This window comes from Coturnix japonica, chromosome 2 (genome assembly GCF_054131305.1).
Source record: "Coturnix japonica strain WE chromosome 2, WE-NBRP24, whole genome shotgun sequence".
In the NCBI taxonomy this organism is placed as follows: Eukaryota; Metazoa; Chordata; class Aves; order Galliformes; family Phasianidae; genus Coturnix; species Coturnix japonica.
Genome location: NC_140664.1, coordinates 134,491,406 through 134,510,900, shown reverse-complemented (window position 1 = coordinate 134,510,900; position 19,495 = coordinate 134,491,406). Strand labels below are relative to the sequence as shown.

At 41.5% G+C, this 19,495-nt stretch overlaps 1 protein-coding gene across 17 annotated transcripts in view; it reads left to right on the top strand.

The window, feature by feature from the left end:
* Positions 1–19,495, top strand: part of LOC107308775 (sodium channel protein type 5 subunit alpha-like) — a 196,032-nt gene that overhangs the window by 152,265 nt on the left and 24,272 nt on the right. For 16 of the 17 annotated variants that reach the window (XM_085539041.1, XM_085539042.1, XM_085539040.1 and 13 more), the window contains 2 exons: positions 6,028–6,182; positions 9,887–10,060. In XM_085539041.1, coding sequence (XP_085395167.1) covers positions 6,028–6,182; positions 9,887–10,060 — 329 coding nt within the window. Of the gene's footprint in view, positions 1–6,027; positions 6,183–9,886; positions 10,061–19,495 lie in introns of those variants that run through there. The other variant, XM_085539048.1, reaches the window with a different exon arrangement.

Genomic DNA, 19,495 nt, shown 5'->3' with positions numbered 1-19,495 from the left:
TTCCCGGAGTAAGGTGAACCAGATTAGCCATGGGTTGTTTCTTCTTGGGGAGACTTGTTAATTTGTTATCATCTGAAAATAGCTGTGATTAGGGTGAACAGGGAATATTCTTGGGTCAGGAAATGTGAAGCCAAGGTAGGGTCACAGGTCTGGCAGCCAACAAGTATTGCTGGGAAAAAACAGATAGAAATGGAGAGATCATTCTTGTTGTCAGTTGATGAGAAAGCGACGTCTAGGCAATGCCAGCTATTGGGTACTTTTCCCTCCAGATGCCTTGCAACACTCCAGTGCTGTTACCTCCATTGGTATGCATTCTCTGCATCAGAAATTGCTATCTGCTTGGGCATTATCTTCTGTGTCTCAAAGAAGGTTGTTCAAGCAGAGCCCCTGACCCCAGCACACTCCTCTATCCCAGACCCTAATAGGAGAAAGTTTTAACTGAGTCCTCAGGCGTAATTCCCCGGGCATGGCCCGCTGGCAAAGGCGTATCATCAGATGGTTGTGTGAGAATGAGCTACCTTGATCGACACGCAGTCTGTTGCAACCCGTGACACACGGGGTGCCCGTAACCAGATTTTCATGTGACTGCATAGGAGCGATTATCGCAGCCCGAAAATGTCACGCACTAAAGTGAAGTTATGCTGGTTAATAGTCAGGTTATTCTTGTTAATAGTGGGATTGGCATCATACCCTCCCCAGAGGCACTTAGTGGCTGCTCAGAAATACAGATGCGAAGGGGAGCTCCAACAGACCACAAAACTGAATTTTTCAGCAGAAAGGATGTGCTGCTGTTTTTCTGTTACAGTTCTCAGACATCAGAAGACACTCAGAGTCCCATCACTTGTGCAGAACCAGTAAGTTGGGTTGGGAAGTATGGGTAGATTTCAATTTGCCCAACCCATGCTTAAAGCAGGGCTCATTTCAGTGCTGGACCAGGATGCCCACTGCCTTCACTTCTACACATCACACTATTAGTTGCAATGGACTCTTAAGAGGATATGTTTGGATGTGAGAAGAGGTGGATAAACAAGCAACGTATCCTTGTTAAGCTCTTCAGAGAGTGAAAACACTCAATAGACTTTGGCTTTATTGGAAGCTATCCTTTGTATTACGTGGGAAATAATTGAAGTCTCCATCTGTGACTGGGGTACCCAAATACTGGTGACAGTGATGGCAAATCTCTTCTGTTAGGGCTAGTGCAGTTTAAAACCTAGCCATGTGGGTTGCTGGGACCAAAGATGAGAAAGGAGGTAGACAGGAGGGTCTGTAGAGTTGTGTTCCCTCCATGCCAAGAAGGATATGCTGTTATTTTGCTTGAGCATGCACAGCTAGTGAGGCTGGTTATTAGAAACCTAGGTTGGCAGGTACATGCATTAAAGCTGAGTTATGAACACCTGCGTGTTTGAATTTATGCTAAGGAAGCCATATTTTCCCTGTGTCAAACCAGGCAATACTGAAACCAACATTCAAAGCTAAGCAAAATATTGTTTCATTCTAAAACTGAATGTCCCAACAATTGGGATCTTCTGTGGAGAGGTAATTGTAAAATTGTTTTGTACAAAAGGTATCACTCGCACTGCTCCACAGTATAGAAGGAATTAGTTAGTCTTCCAAAGTTACTTAGGAGAATCAGCAGCCCAATATGGCCAAAACATGTTAAACATTTTTATGCAAAAACGGAAGGTAAATATTGGTGTGAACAAGCACAGGGTTTGTAAAGGCTTTCAAGTAGCTGTTGTACAAGCAGAAGTTTTTGCAGTGTAGCTCCCACATTTACAAGGTAATTTTTCTCCTGATTCGGGAAGGTAAAGTAAGTACAACTAACAGCTCCATGATTATGATGCAGGTTAGAAAACATGAGTGTAGAACCAAAGGCAAAATGAACAGTTAGACAAGATACATTGTAAACTGTAAATTAAATTAAAATAAATTAAAAAATATTTTTATGGTAGTTTGTAGTTTCTCACTGTTGTGGCAGATGCTTAAGTAAGAGTTTATCACATCTACAGTGTAAAGGATAGGACCCTTCAGGATAGGACCCATTTTAACCTGCAGTTTGTGACTGTGCCATAGGATACCACAGTGACTGAATGGAGCAATTCCTTGTTATGAAAAACAAACAAGAAGTAACAAATATCACAGTCAGATGATGCATTTGGGAAAGTTTCTTGGAAAGGTTTCTTGATAAATGTGCCTCTCTTTAGTGAGAAATGGTCTGTAATGTTGAAATAAGAATTGAAAGCAACTGTTCTTCTTGGGCAGGTTGACCACTAGTGCAGCTCAGTGCAGCTTCACTGATTTGCTAGCAAATATCTCGACCTTTTGTGCAGGACTTTTTCTGCTGTTTTGTGTTTCTGTTGAGCAATAGCCTATGATCCAAAATGCCATGATGGAAATGAGTCAGTTTGCTCTCAAAAAACGCATAGCCCAGTATGAATTAGAGTGGCAAAACGAAGTCCTTGAATAGATCACAAGACATTCAGCTTCCACGCAACTGATTCCCTAACAGCGTTGGTTTTGGGGGGATAACACAGATCTATTAGACTAGGCAGCATGAGTAATGCTGTTATAAGAAACGCCAAAGGGTTCATTCATGACACTTGCTGTGTTAAAGGGCATTAATGAATGGTGTTCTTCATGTGGATCAAGCCTAATAACTTTCCAGTTGGAGTCAGTCAGAGTTAGAATTGCTCAGATCCTCACCAGATCGTGCTTAGAACACTCTGGGATGTTTATGTTATTTTGATTTCACAGAAACTGGGGGAAAAAACAACTCTTGGAATGCTGACCGATGTCAGGTATACTTTTTTGTTGGGTTATGTAAAGCTTGTAAAGCAGCATTTAAGCTTGGGTCAAGGTCACCAAGAAGTAGGCTGCCAGCATTGCTAGAGAGTCCTGAAAAGCACGGGTATTAAAGAGCAGACACTGAGGGAAATCAGAAATTCCATAATAGGAATAGAACTTTGCTCATTAAAAGACTGATTTGTGGTCCATTTCTTACTATTTATTATTATTTTTTCCCCTCAGCTTCCTTTATTTCAATTTGATTTATGAGTGGTTAAAAATAGCATTTCATCTGAATTGCAACCAGCATGATAATTCATGGAAGTGCTACTTGACATTAGTAATTGTATCAGAATCTGGTCTAAACATTTCTGAATTGGGTCCAATCAAAAGCATGGGATTTAATAGCGCTGTGATTTTGGGCTGACTCATCTGAGTGGCTATTTTGGATTTTTCAAGGTATTACTGTCAGTAAGTAGGATTTTTTTTATTTTTTTTTAAGAGCAGAATTGCATGAAAGCCATCAAAGAGCATTAAATAAATAAATAAATAAAGATTAGTGGTCCTCGCTGCCTTTCTGTCTTTAAAAATACCTCTCTGTGCCTGTAGATGATCAGATGGAGGCTGACTGAATCAGAAATAGCCTGTTTTTACCATTTTACAAGCCTTTTCCATCACAATTGAAATAACTTCAGATCTTATGATGCCCTGATCATTAGTATTTACTTGGAAGATGATTCCCTAATTTTAGCTGTGCCTGGGCTCAGGTAATCGTGTTGGCTCCTTGTGCAGAGCAGATTCCTCCAGAGAGTGATTCATCCAACATCTTACGATGGGGAGAGACAACTGCTGGAAGATCCTGTCCCTTCCCAGTGCTGCCTTCTGAGCCCACAGCTAGCTGAGCTGAGGCCTTCATCTAAGTGACTAACAGAAATAGTCTGAGTTTTCTTGCTAAGAGATACAGCTAATAAACCATGTGTCATGTCATGCTGGTATGATGTACAGGCATGGCCATTTCCAAGCAAAGCTGCCATAGGAGAGTGTTAGGACTCCTGGTACCATAGAGTGCTATGTGCCTGCAGTCTGTTCCATGTCCTTAATTCCTAAGTACTCAAATCATACACCTTAGTATCTCTGTACAGGTTTTAGGAAAAAGTGCTGACTAATGTGTTACCTTCTTATCCCTTGCCACAGTTATCTGAAGATTAGGGCTGAAGTGAAGGATAAAACTGTCCTTAGGCATAGTGGTACCTGAACGCAGAGGCAGAGAGCCAGTCCTTACGCTTGCATTTCTAGCATTGTGTTTTCCTCAAGCAGTTTGATTAACATAAGGTATTTCAACTGAGCCCAGAATATCTCTGAATTCCAGAATACAGTGGTAAACTGAGAAACAGTGTGGGTCTGGATGACAGAAATATTTAGAGGATAAGCAGTTACTTGCCTCGCTGTCATGTTACCTTTGCATTAATGGTTTCCTGTGTTGTTAGTCCCATACCAAAGCCTTATACACCCAAGAACCTACACGTACAAGACATCTCAGAGATGAAGAATAAAAGGGAACTCTGGGAGTGGTTCATGTATGAAACATCGTAGTGACATCCTACACCTCTGCTGCTCCATAGCAAGGATCTTGGCTCATGTAAACTTGCAGAAGGAGCACGGCAGACATAGCAGCTTGCTTCCTGCTGGCAGAGCCCGCTGCCAGCACAGCCCCACTTCCAGCTGCATGGAAATCACGGCATCCCAAAACTTGTATTTGATCTGCTTGCAAATCACAAGCAGCTCAAGCGCCTCAGTTATGCCACCTTGAATTAGCAGCATCTGCCTTCTGTGTATCCTCGGCACTCGCCCTCTTTCCTTCCCCACATTCCTTGACTAAATATTATTTCTACTTGCAATAACATTGTGTTACATCACCATAGTGAGATGTTCTCTCTTGTCACTTCTGAGCAGTTGTTGGATGCCTCAAGATGTGTCAGTGACCTTGGTTGCATTTCAGCTAGGGGAGCAGTCAGGCTGTGATTTATTTTCTCCTGGTGGGACTATAAAGATCCGTAACAAAGTCTCTTTCTGTGCAACACATAGATTAAAGGCAGGGTGTAAAGCTTGATTGCTTTTGAAATAAATTAATTTCCAGGTGTAGATCTCATCAGCAAATATTGTGACGCTTAGAATCACAGAATATCCTGAGGTGGAAGGGACCCATAAGGATCATCACATCTAACTCCTGCTTCCACAAAGGACATGAGTCAAATTATCTGACATAAGGCTGAATGGCCAGCCTGGAAAAGAGCAAGTCCTGGCTACCAAGATGTCTTCCAATCATATTTTTAAGTTCCTACCCAGCACAAAACAACGAACATAGTGCTTTTTTTAAATGGAAAAGATGGATCTGTCCATTACCAACTAAAATATTCTTTTGTTATAACAATGTAATGATGCTAAGAAGACTGAAACTGGCCAAAATTTTGCCACCAGAGATTCATCTGTGGTCCCCGTTACCATCATGGCTTTTAGCCATCACATCATATTCGTCATTGCAACATCTCAGTAAGGTCAGGCAGTGCTATGAGGGTCACTGGGGAACTTGCTATGGACAGAGACTGGGCATCTAAATTTCTGCTGAAGTCAAAGGATATTTAGCCACCTAAATACCTTTCCAAAGTTGGCCTGGTGCCTTGATTAATCTCATGAGAGACCAAGAGACAAAAATCTGCTCCTGCTTTTCCTAAGTCTCTTCAGCACATTTGTTCCATTTGTAGTGCAGCAGCCCCTTCCTTCCTCACCTCCTTTCCATCAGGTTGTTGCTTTTAATCAGCAAATCTAGTAGTGCTGTAATACTAAGAAAATGTCCCTTCTACATTCAGAAGGATGTGGAAATTATTGGTAATACCCTGCTGGAGTCATTAAACCTGATCAGCAGGGCTGCCTGAGCTAGGCTAATACAACATGGTTGACCTGGGGTAGTAGTGACTCATGATCAAAACATTCTAGATCGGAAAAATCACTATGAGAAACCACTGGGGCAGGTTTCAAGTGGCTTTGAATATTTTTGGATAGAGGAGTGAGGCAGTAAAATAGAAGACAAATCAGAAGGGAAAGAAAAGAACAAGGGAGGAAAGACTCCACACAGTAGCTTGTGGTAGAAGTAATCTTCTTTGGCGTGTACTTACTGCAATTTTAAGAATTAAATAGTTGGGTGTTTTTTAACAATTGCCTTGTTATTGTTTTGCTCCTTTTCAGTTTGTGTGCGGTTCTTCCCATGCTGTTCTGTGGACATCTCAAAATTTCCAGGCAAAATTTGGTGGAGGCTCCGGAAAACTTGCTACAGGATTGTTGAACACAACTGGTTTGAGACTTTCATCATATTCATGATCTTGCTGAGCAGTGGAGCCCTGGTAAGTGTATCAGGATTTCCTTGCTAGTTGAAAGTAGACATGGGCCTAAGAGGAGATGTTCTTAAATTAGGTGATCTTAGGAATCCTCGTGGCTTATTTCTCAAATCAAAGTATGTTTGGGTGTAGAACAGGCTTTCTGCTTTTCTGATTTCATCTGCCTTTTCCATATAATGAGGAACTTTCTCCTGTTATAAAAGTATGATGTGCATAGGTTTTGAAAAGGGCATTTTTAAGGAAGTCTGCATGAAGAAGTAGCCCAGAATTACCACTTCAGTGTCCTATAGCTGCTCCCTGGTAGTTCCCATCTGAAGTCTTGCATTTGGCTCTAGGGGTACTCTTTTTCTTCCTTCTTTTATAACATATTTTCTGACCAGCGAAGGAAAAGATGCAATGAGCAATGAATCAGAGAGCTACCAACAGAGGCTCACATTGTGAACACAGCTTAGCTTAACCCACCATACCTTCCCTACCTAGAAATCTACTGCTTGCAGCCGGAATGAATGCTCACTCATGGAGACTGGTTGATTGCCGCTAATGACTTTGATATAGGATCCTCTCCTGCTGAGATCCCATAGGATGCTGTGATTATCTTCTCTGTATTACCAGCCCTCAGCTCTTTATAGTAGTGGCAGTTTCTGAGAGTTTGACTAATGGTTACTGATTTAATAGTTGGCAGCCTTGCCAATGACAGAGGGTTGGAACTGGATGATCTTTGAGGTCCCTTGCAACCCAAGCCATTCTGTGAATTACATGGGTCAGGAACATCCCTGACATAGGTAGGATTTCTCCCATATTTCTGGCTGTTGATGCGGCAAAGGGGTGTATCAGAAGTGTTCTGGAATTCGGTCCAGCACTCCCTGATGTTCTCCTCAGTGAATGAGTAAGAAATATATCTGCTAGCTTTGTAGGCAGTACCACATTTGGACGTGTTTTTCTGAAGGTTGGGATTAACTTCTGCCAAATGGATGAATCTTCTTTCAATATCCAAGACGAAAGTCTAGTTAGAAAGGTGCATGCTTCACCTCACCAGGGATAATCAAGGCTAGAAAGACAAAATGCAGCATGACTGGTAATGCAGAAGATTTACTAAGAGGTGCTGGAGAGGGAGCAGGCAATAAACAGAATAAACTACATCACAGCACTGCACAAAAGCCGAACACCCCACTGGTCTGTATAAATAAGCATGTTCTTCCACTCCAGTTGGCATCAAGGAGGCCTCAGCTGGAGCATAGACTGCAGCTCTGGGCACTGCACTTTGGGAAAGACGTGGACTAATTGAAGAAACTCCAGAGGAGGGCAACGCAAATTATCAGTGGCCTAAAAAATATGAGAGGAAAACACAGAAGAACTGGGCTTATGTAGTTTAAAGAAAGTCTTTGCAGGGAGAGATGAAGATGGAAATGTATAAATGTTGTTGCAAAAGGGAAAGAGGCAGACCATTCTTGAGGTCCACTAGGGATGGGCTGAAATTTCTCCCAGGGGATTTTATTTTATTATGAAAAGCAAAAGGCTGAATAACTTGTGTTGATACAAGGCTGCTGAAAATTGTCATAGCTTTGCTGAAATCAATGGGTTCTGACAGTTTTTGCACCAACTTGAGGATCAGTGTGTTAATTTTTTGATGCATTTTAAAAGAAGGCATGTCGTTTGTTGTAATATACTTTAAAGAAGTGCCTTTCCTTACATATGTAATTAAAAGTGCCTTAGATCCTGAAGACTGAAATACAAATCTCATTTACTTTTCATGGCGTACTTTTGTGTGTGTGTGATTTTGAATTCACTCAGTACAGTTCTGCAGAAGGGCAAATTCCACTGCGCCTTCTCACATGTCAGCACCGTGCTTTAACATATCAGCACTGCACTTTTAGTGTTTGGATTGGAGATGTTGGGGGAAACACACGTGTTGTTTTTTTTGTTATACTGAAGGAGCCTTTCCAAAAATTGAGCTCATCTGGCCACATCCCTGCAACACACAGAGTTCTTCGGGGAGTTTAAAGGAATATGGTTTAGTGGGCATGGTAAGAATGGACGGATGGTTGGATTAATGATCTTAGAGGTCTTTTCCAACCTTAATGACTATGTGATTCTGTTCTGTTTGTATATGGTGGTCAAATCATGAGGATACATCTACAGCTAATTGCAAAAGATCTGAAAACCTTTCTTGTGCATTTAAGCCATAAATACTCAAATTGAGAGTCTGTGTTCTAATGTTAATTGTGAGGAACACTGCAGGTAACATGTTTATTTATTTTTTAATACACAAAGCAAGGCAGAAGAAACAACTCCTAATGTTTAGTTAAGTCTTTTTTGTAATGTCATAGCTTGTGCAGGAGTACAGTGCACCTGGGGCATTCAGGTTGCATATTCCTCACCACTTATTAAGCTTCTGCCTGGCTCACTGTGTGCTTGTGGTAGACCAAACAAAATGTACTTTCTGACAAGTAGGTAGAAAACAGGGAGAGAAAAGACGGGAGCGAGAGCAGGAAATCACTTTAAATAGTTTGTTGTTATTTTTGTGGTAATTGCAAAGTACAGCAAGTCATCTGACAAAGTGAGTGAGCCCCTACCAGAAGTGATAAACTCCCGTCTGTGCATTGTTTTCTGTGGCTTTCTCCAGCAGCTCTTTCACACCCTTGAAATATCATTTTTGAAGGCAAGATAGGAGATTGAGTCGCGGTGAAAACGTCACCCTGAAGTGTGGGGACAAATGGACAAGCATTGGCTCAGGCTGCCAGAGCTGTCTTGTCAGTTTAATTACTGTTTCCTGGCAGGCAAAAGACCAGTGTGATCGTCGGAGTGACAAGTAGCACACTTCTTGTATCTGCAGGCACTGCATGTTTGCTAACTTTTGGAAATTCCTCAGAAAGCAACGACAGATCTTGAAATATGTTAATGCAGATAATGAAGATGGTTAGCACAGACCCTCTCAAATAACACTGATCTTTCCTGCTGCCAAGTGCTCCAGGTGACACAATGGGAACAGAGGAATATATCAAAGCTTGGGACTTTGAGGCTAGAGGGACATGGAGGCAGTTTAGGTAACAAGAGCCACTTGGTCAGCTGGGGAGGCAGCTCCCAACCAAGACCTCTATGGATCTCCTTGATAGCAGGATCCTGTCTTATGGCATTATTAGATTATTTCTTGATTATTATGGGATGACTTTACTTGTTTGATGTTAGTAGGCACATTGTTTCATATCATAAATATTTTAAAAGGGTTATTAAGTTGCTTATACTTGATGCAGGCACCGAATGCCTTTTGATGATCCCTTATACAGGCTTAGTAGGACAGATGAGATGGGTAGATAGATACCTTGACCTTTAAAACATAATTGCTCTGTTAAGTGAATAATAATGAGCATTTCCCGAGGCAGGCAGTTGTAGCTACCTGAAATGTGGTGGCTGAACAGAAGCCAGGGAACTCTGTGCTCTGTAACACAGGCGTAAGCATGTTAATAACCCAATTTGTCATCATTAGCAGCAAGACATGTCTGACTAAATGTAAGGGTCGAATTCTGCCAGTTAGGTTAGGATCAGTCCTATCTCAGTCTGTGCACTTATTCTGGTGGTAACACTGAACTATATAAAAAAGCATTGACAGTACATAATGTCCCATCAAATGATACTACAGATTTGCAGTAAAGCACTGATGCTTTCCGACACCATTCAGCAGAAGCTTTTAATCAATATTTTGCACTTTTCAGGCTTTTGAAGATATTTACCTTGAAGATCGAAAAAACATAAAAACCATGCTGGAATACGCTGACAAAATATTCACTTACATCTTTGTATTGGAAATGCTCCTGAAATGGGTGGCTTACGGCTTCAAGAAGTATTTCACCAATGCCTGGTGCTGGCTTGACTTCCTCATTGTCGATGTAAGTATTGTTTTGGAACTGTGCTGCTTCTTGTGTTGTGGTTTTGTGGTACAGAAGGATGGGCTGTTAAGTCTGGTAGCTTCGCATCAGCAAAATGACAGCTGTCACTCCATGAGTAACAGTCTTTGGTGAATGTAGAAGGTCACCAGCCTTACTATGTGACCATGCATCCCCAAGAGCACAGCATGCCCAACAAAATCCACGTCATTGTCGGAGGTGTTACCCTGCTAATGTAAGTAACATTCCCTTCTGGTTTCCTTTACAAGTGAAGGAGTCCAGAGGCAGGTGTGAATAATGCTCCCATCAAAGTGATGTCACTATTACAAAACCATCAAAAGACCAGAAACATTGCATCCTCCACAATAGCTTTAATATCTCATCACAGAGTATCAATAGAGGCAGTTATTTCCCTGAGGCCATTTCTTGTGAGCCTGAAGTATTAATATGGAAGGTTGGCAGAGCTATACCATGATTGCAACTTATTAAATTTCTGATAAATTATTCCCCCCCCCCCCCATTTTAAGTCTGAACCTTCACCGGGGGGAAAGTTTCTCTCTCTTTGGCACTATTCCAGAAAAGCACTTCAATGAGATGATTTACTGGTTTGAAGTTATGAGCTTGTCTAAGTGCACTACTGGATCAGAGCCTTTGGAAGCTTCTCCAGAGCTTTAATAAATTGATTTATGAAAAGGAAGTTCTTTACATAAATTGTAAGTCATAAATTCCTCTTTGCATACATGCTTGGAAACCTCTTAAATTGAAGGCACTTATTTTTCACAGATTAGCTTCAGTAAAAGAGGAAGGCCTGGTTTAATTATCTAACCACAAAATTGGAAACCACCCGTTCCTAATTTATAGCCCAGTCCTGAAAACCGTGCTTACTTTGGTTTAGGTCAAGTGACATAGCTTTTCTTCTGTGATTTCTCCATCTTTATAATGGGACTGCTAAGGCTTATGTGAAGTTATGTGGGTTTCCAGGAGCTAATGTTCGTCATGAGCTTCTGGGGATTAGAGGGACTAGATGAGATATCAGTAGTGTCACAGCTGTAGGTAGGGGTCTCACTGACAGGATCAACTGTTTGCATGGTGAATTCACCAAAGCAATTTGGTGCTCTGCTGCATTATTAATATTAATTAGAGCTAAGGGTACAACTACAACCCCCTCTCTGGGGCTCCCTAGCGTACCCACTGCCCTGACTTCCTTATTTTCTTAACCCACATTTAAATACTATTTTCACAGGCTCCCCAAACTAGCCCAAAAGTTGTCCCACCGCTGAGTTGGTTTAGTTACTTCCTCAGCCCTACAAAAGTGTTTGTCCTTTAGCATCCTCCTTTAAAAAAGCTTTTCCCCATGTCCCAAAATTTCTTCCAAAGTCATTTGCCAGCACAGATTATGAGAACTGATACTGTATTTTTAGCAGGTTTAACAGATGCTCTTCTACCCTATTACTCACGCACTCTGCCAGTCAGAATTGTCAGAGTAACATTTTTACAGCACACTTTTTACTTGCATTTACATTTTCTTTTTGGTCCTTTGAGAACCAAATCATTGCAACTGAGCTGCAGAAGGAATTGAATGGGTGAATTAGCTCCTCCGAAAGAAGCAGATGAACCACTTGTCTGATTTTCTCAAATTTATTTGTTTAAAATTATTCACTTAAAAATTCCTGATCTGCAAATTATTCATTAGTAATTTGGTATCGGTATTCATAATTCAAGCTGCAATGGTTGATTTTTCTTTGGACATGGGAAACCATCTATCATCTGTTTTCTCCTCATTGTACAAATACAACTCAGAGCCCTTTCTCTGCTGTGAATAATTCATAAAACAATCTCAAAATTTGCAAGCATTCACTGTTTCTAAATGGGAAGTGAACCCAAAGGAGCTGTAAGCACATTGCTGAAGAATTGTTATTTCTTCATACTTACCCTGCTCAGTGAAAGACCTTTGACTCTGATTTGGGCCTGTGGAGCAGCAGAGGCCCTATCCCACAATTGTGGATTACTAAAGAAAACTGTGTCTTACAGAGACTGAACATCACAGTAATCTGCAGACTGAGGGCTGTTTTTGCTAGGGTAGAATCCCTAAAGAAAGACCTCTGACAATGGGCATCTCATAGAAGTGTGTTGGTGTAGCAAAGCAGAAAGAGACAGCTTTCAAATACAATGCAATACAATAAAGTCATGTCAATGATGCTGCAACTGATTTCTTTGAGAGGAAAGGAGGAGGGAATAACCAAACCACAAGTAGAGGCTTATTTCAGTTTAGGGAACCTGGGAGAGATGCCTTAAAAGCCTGCTGAAATTTTTGATATACTGAACAATGTATATCCATACATTGCCTCCCTGCAAACAGCAAGTGCACCCTGAAAATCAGCTCGCTTCTACAAAAAGAACTTTCCTATGCATGCAGACTGGAGTGATGAGGAGTGTAAGTCACAGCTATTTTCAAAGGACAAAATATCAGAGACTGCAGTGTGTCTGATGTGAAGACAGACATCAGCATCACCATCAGGAACGATGTTTATGCACGAGCTTCTTTGCTAGGCTGCACAGGCAAATATTTTCACAAAGAATAGATATTTTCCAAGCATTCATGCAATCAAAACCTCTTCATGCTAAGCAGATTAAGCAAGAAGTACAAACAGGGCCAGAGATGAAGGCGCATGGCATTCAAACCAAATGTTTATGCAAACTGCTCTCAAGCAGGCATGTAGCAGGCAAAGACAGTCAGGATTTAGAACAGGGAGTGGATAAACTCCACTGTTTGTGCATGCTGGCATTGTGTTTGGTGTCACTTTCAGTTCTTTCCTCTGCCCTATAAATATTATCTCAAGCCTATCTAGTTCAAGCTTCAGCTGATTAAATCTGATCTACATCTGATGCTGTTGTAGTGGTCGTTGAGGTAATGCTCAGCACTGAGAACTGAGATGTTGCGATCAGCAGCTTCTTGGATTGATGGTTGGACTAGATGATCTTAGTGATCTTTTTGAAACATAAGGATTTCTTCCGCTCCGTTCCCTCCTCTCCCCTCCCTTCCACTTGCTTATCACACACTGTAGAGGAAGGGAAAGACTCTGCAGAAGCTCTCAATAGAGAACTCTTTCAGAACCAGGATGTAATGGCTCTAACTCATTGTTATCAATACTCCAAAAAAAAGCCACAGGCAGGTTTCATGTCCTGTGGCATACACAGAAAAATCCTCTTAAGCGGGCACCAATGTCATCTGTCTACAAAAGTCCATTATTGCAAATCCATCGTCTGCACTGCAGCTTTTTTACTACAATTTAATTGACCAAGAGTTAGTTCAGATCAAGATTTAAAAGAACCTGATTGTTGCTTACTGGTTTCAGGGTGAGCACTACCCCACAAATTCTTCCTGAGGTTATCACATCTTTCAACATTTGATACTTGGAAAAGATCTTTCCTAAAGCAGTTTCTTGTTGTGTAAGTTATAACAGAAAGTGTTTCTGGTGTTTGCCCGACACTGCTGAGTTTCTACTTGGAGATCTGTGCTCCCCATTGAGCACCTTTCCAAATTTCCTGTTCACTGCCAAATTTCCTGCCTGCTTGTCTAAGAACTGCTCGTGAATGTTCACTCATTAAATACACTGTCATTTTCACTGAAAGCTTAAAAAATAATAATAATAATAAAAAATAGACATTTTCCAGCATAGTTTCCTGGAAAGCTCTTGCTCTGAGACTTCTGCTTAGAATACTTCACTGCCTGATGTGTTAAAGAACAGCTAATAATCTTTGGGTTTGAGATGAATAAGTTTAACAGTCTTTCTATCCCTAGCTGAGAACTGAATTGTATTAAATTATGCCCTTGTGTTGGATTGTCTTTAAGTGACAATTAAAAACTTGCTGTGTGAAGTAAATATTGACAGCTTATGATTATTTTAATTGTTTTTGTTTTTGTTTTGCATCTGTACTCCCCGTTGATTAGCAAGGTGATTTCTGTTTGCTTTACCAGTAATTACTCAATCTGCTGTAATGAGTTGCTCCAAGACAGCACTGAAATCCAATTTGTATTCTTTGGATAGTGTCTTAAAAACTTGTGGATTTCATCTAGTTTCTGTTTGGAAAAGCACAGGGGAACAGAATGACAGAAATACAGCCAAGATATAGAGTAAAAATCATATAGCTTGTCACTTGGAGAAGCATCTTGTGAGTGAATTTATTAGTGCTCTCTGTGAGCTATTGAAAATCCACAGGTTACAGCAGAGCATTATTACCTCAGAGCAGGTTTCCGACTGGTTTCCTTCCACTTTCTCAAAGCAAATGCTCTTGTGGGATCTTTGAGGATGTCTCAGTGCATTCTTCTGGGCTTCTGCCAATGACATAAACCTCCCAGCTCACTAATAGAAAAGAGAATCCCTCTCCACAAGCCAGGGAGCCTTTCTTCAAAGAAAAAAAAAAAATAAAATATATATATATATATATATATATATATATATATATATATATATATATATAATGCTGCTTTAGTCCATGTTGGCTAATTCAGGATAAACGGGGAAAAACATTCCATGTGAAGATAAGCGGTTTTTATGTGTGTTAGCAGGTCAGTGCGCACTGTAAATCTTCCTTCTGCCTCTGCATGCTTTATCTCAACACAACACATGCGAAAACATCAAAATGTCTTGTCTTATCTTGGTTTGCACCTCATGTTGGTTACCACATAGATGCCAAGTGAAGCACAGGCTGGATTTCAGTCAAGGCATAGCAGGACAATGTTGGCTTCAGTCATAGGAGCAGGAACAGGCAAATGAAGGTGAGGAGAAAAGTCCAGCAGGAAGCTGAACTTACATGTTGTGAACTGCTTGCAGTATGAAGATTTATTTATTAATGGAGAATTTCAGCTTTTGAAAGTGTTGTAAGAAACTCAGCTCAGGTTGTGCTTAGCTGGATTTACCAACCCCTGCTTTTTCTTGAACAGAATTTCAATACTCTTATTAGAAGAATATTATGAAAATATCCTCAGGGTGTGGCAGGGGAGGTTCAGGTTGGATATTATGGTGCTTGGACTGGATGGTCTTGGAGGTGTTTTCCAACCTTGGTGATTCTAGGATTCTAGAATTCTAGGATTAGGAAGAATTTCTTCTCAGAGTGGTCGGGCACTGGCACAGGAGTAACCATTCTTGGAGGGATTCAAGGAACATGGAGATATGGCACTGAGGTACACGGGCAGTGGGCATGATGGGATAGGTTGGGGTTAGACTTGGTAATCTTAGAGATCTTTTCCAACTTCAGTAATTCTGTGGTTCTATGGGAAAGAGAGTAGTGAATGAAACCTTGATCTCTTGCATGCAGCCTGCCAGGCCATCTCCATCAGCACAGCATCCAGATTCCTTACAGAGTGATGTTTTCCCATAGTTGCAGGAACATCTCTGGAAAGGAGATGTGAAGCACGTTTAAGAGTGCAGATGTTCCGTGCTCTATAAGACCAATGGAGGATTTTCTTACAGTTGTTCTTCCTGATAACCAGCACCTTTGCAAGCCCAGTTGCTGCAGTGTGCAAAACATCTTCCCACTACACCTGAAGCTTCATCCTGGATGCTGAACAGGGTGCTGAAAAGACTGGCAGCAGTCAAAGGGGGATAAAAAGGGGTTAGGAGGAAACCTGAAGGCTGTCCCCAGTGGTGCAGAGATGTTGGGTTGACCTTCTACCTTGTCTAGGCTGTGCTTTGGATTGCTTTGTGCTATGAAAATGAGGACTCCTTCTTCTACTCTGACACCATTGTACTGTGTCCTTCCTGGAAAAGGAAACAAGGAAAGCCAGAACTTCAACTATTGAAAACAGTGCACCCGCACTTTTCTTTTTTAATTATGCATTATGTCATATTCAAGTAATGCTGAGCCTGATCCTGCCCAGAAATAAAGCATCCTTTCAGCTCAGTACCTCAACTCCCACCAGCTGCATTGGAACTGGAGCACATCCGATGGGGCTGAGCCCCAGGGAAATGTTCTCTCAGCAATCACTATGCACACCCCTGGCATTATAACAGTATCTTCAAGTAATAAATAATAATCAAGCGTATCCCCATATACTCCTGACAACAGCAGTCGGCATCAAGGGGTACCCTGGGATGTATCAGGCGATGTTTTCATAGATCTTTTGAAGGGGAGAATATCGTTTCTGCTCAGCTGTCCTAAATCAAGGCTATCTCTGCACGGCATCTGGATGAGAAGCAGAATGGAGTTGACAGTGAAGACATTCTTTTGCTCCAAATCACAGCAGTAATACCTGATTTTCCCAAGCAGCTGCACCCACGCAACCACCTCTGCTGCAAGAAGGAAAATCCCGGCCACATGCTGACTCATCTAAGGATGTCCCACGGTCCCCGGAAGTCACATCAGTGCTTCTGCAATCGTTACCTGTGATGAGAAATGACACCTGGAAGTCTGGCAAAGCTACAATGAGAAGACTATAGAAACGTAGCATTATCAAATTGTTAAGGATGGAAAAGACCTTTAAGATCACCATGTCCAACCATCATCCCACCCCTACTATGCCCAATTACCACATCCTTCAGTGCCACATCTCCAAGTTCTGAAAACCTCCAGGGACAGTGACAATACCACTTCCCCCAGCAGCCTGTGCTAGTGGAAACAACTTTTTTTCTAATGGAAAAGATGGACTGAGACAGTCTGAAAACCCATTTGAAGTAGTTGGGGTGGGAAACTCATGAATCCCAAAGGCAGCTGGGCCCTTTGGCATCTCCCTGTATGCAGGCACACAGCAGCAGGTTGCTCAGCTTGCTCCCAGAAATTAGCTGAGGTTTAATTCCTGGCTCACAGCCATCTGTTTTGGGAATGCTCTGGAGCTGTTAGAAAAGCCTGAGCAGGTGTGAAGGAGGTGACAGATTAAGAGAACAGCAAGACATAAAGAGGTTCTTCTGGAGATTGCCAGGAAGCAATTGGGAGGGAGAAACAATGTATGTAAAAGCCCTTGTGACAGCAAGGGAGCCACATATTGCCTCAAAACACACTGCCTTAAAATCTGTGGACATGAGGAGCAGGGAACTGGCTGAGGGGATGGAATATGAATAGACTTTCACAGCTTTAGTTTGAATATTAGATGGAAAAAAAAAATAATAATAAAATTAAAGAGGAAATTCCCTCTAGACAAAAAGGCTGAGTGGATGTGAAAGCCTTTTTTAACCTGATTTATAAGAATTAGTGCCTGGCTTTCTAGGAGATAATTTTTTGTTTATAATTAAGCCGAGCACTCATGTATCCCATCATATTACCATACATGAGAGCACTTCAGAGCAGAAGCAGACGCGCTGCTATGAGGGCAGCCCTTTGTTACTGTGTTCATCCCCATACCATGGCCAGCTTCAGAGTCCATGGCCTTCACTTGAACTTAAGGGCTGTGGCTCAAGGGTGCAGGCAGTAAAGGTGGAAGTTTGGCACAGGGCATCTTAGTGTCTCCAGTGTCCTAATTTATAGGCTTTTATTTACTTTTCTGCCTTTTGCTGCTGCTGTACAGCTTCTGGATTTGCAGGTGCAATCATGCATTAGGCATCTGTGAGGCAGAAAATGCAGTGCCCGAGTGAAAGGGTAAACAGATATGAGAAAAGATTAAGGGGATGATAAACTTCTGCTCAGGCATGGTAGGTACTGGAGGGAACATCAACATTATTACAGCCCCTTTTCATCTGAGGGTGTTTTAGAGATCTAACAGAAGCTCCAGATATCTCAACTGTATTTGCAAATTACTGTTTCCCTCTAGTTTTCTCATTCTGTAGCGAGGTTAGAGACTAACTTTGTTCCTTTCCAAGTGAGGAGAACCAAATGGAGACTAGGGTTCTGGTTTATAATGGCACTGAGCTGCCACGTTGCATGTGGGAATCTGATGGAAGAGACACCCAAAGTAATCCCATCTCTCTTCTTTCTACCTTGCATTTAAGAAATAAATAACTAAATGAATTTAGCACAATTAAAGAGAGACAGGTGTTGCTGGGGTGTGCAAAAAACTACTTGAAAGCACTGGGGGCCTGCATTAACTGAAATGGCTTGTTTAATAAGTCGCCCAAGCTTTCAGCTCAGTTTCTGTGCTCCCTTTTGGACAGCCTTTTTCTTCCTCCCACTCCCCAGTCTCTCACTGGAGAAAGCAGGTTAATTTGATGAAATCCCTGAGTGCACACAGCACGTGCTGTGTCCTCAGCCAGGGCCAAGGTCTGTGCTTCTCTCCCAGCTTGCAGGGTGTATTTAGCAGTAACCTTCTCACAGGTTGGAGGCATTGAATTGGCAGCCAAAGAGGATTCTTAAAGCAGCCCAGACCAAACAGTTCATTCCTTGGCTCTGCTGTTAATTCATCTCAGTGGTGATGTGTTCTGTGCCAAGAAGCATCGCGCTGCTTGTTATCTGGAAGGATGTGCTTTTAGGATGGTAAGAAAACTACAAAGATGGATAGATAGATAGATAGATAGACAGATAGATAGATAGATAGATAGATAGATAGATAGATAGATAGATAGATAGATAGATAGATAGATAGACAGACAGATAGATAGACAGACAGATAGATTAAATAGATAAAAGGTCTCAAATCTGCATCCTTGTTAAAGGGAGCTCTGTCAAGCTCAGGTGAAGTGCTGCTCTCCAAGATTGTGCCCAAATAGAGGGTGTGCATGCTCCTGAAGTACTATTACAATGTATGCATATAGGAAGTAACCCAACTACTGCTATAAATGCAATAGCTCCTTGGGAAAAAGTCTGCCTCCTTTGATTAAAGACCCTTTCCTCTGTATGTGCTGAAAGGAAACTCATTATTGCACTTCCTACTTTACAATGCTTTTTTTCCACGCTCTTAAAATTCTCTTTTGACAGCTTTACTGGGGTTTATATCAGTTTACAACACCAATTTCTTAAGTCACTGTCAGATAGTGAAGACATATATACCCATTCTGTGACTTTATCTCTGTGTTCATAATTTCGGTAGTCCGAGAAGTGCTGCATATCTTTTAACTCATGAGTTATGTGAGTACCAATGCACTCCCTGTAGAGTTCTTCAAGGAGTTAGAAGCATTTGATAGCTTGGAGAAGTGCTCTATAAAGCCAGTGCTGGAGAAGAAGCGGATACATTTTCTAAGGAGCTCATTTTGCCATCCCCACCACTTTGCTTCTCACAGGTGGATACAGGACATGCCATGGCCGGGTTGTAGGAAGAACACTGAGCATCGTGGGAGTGACTACATCCTGATTCTTGGACAAGACTTTTTCTTAAATGTAATCTAGTAGTGATTGAGAAGTTTAGGCATTGTTCTCATTAGAAGCCTAATAGCAACAACTTTAAAGAGCTATCAGTGAGGCTAGTCTCCTTTTAGAGATCATTGCTTGTATTATAGCAGTCTGATCCATTGATTCTTCTTGATTTTGCCTTTGAAACACCTGTAAATGTTGTACAATGACAGACCCATGCTG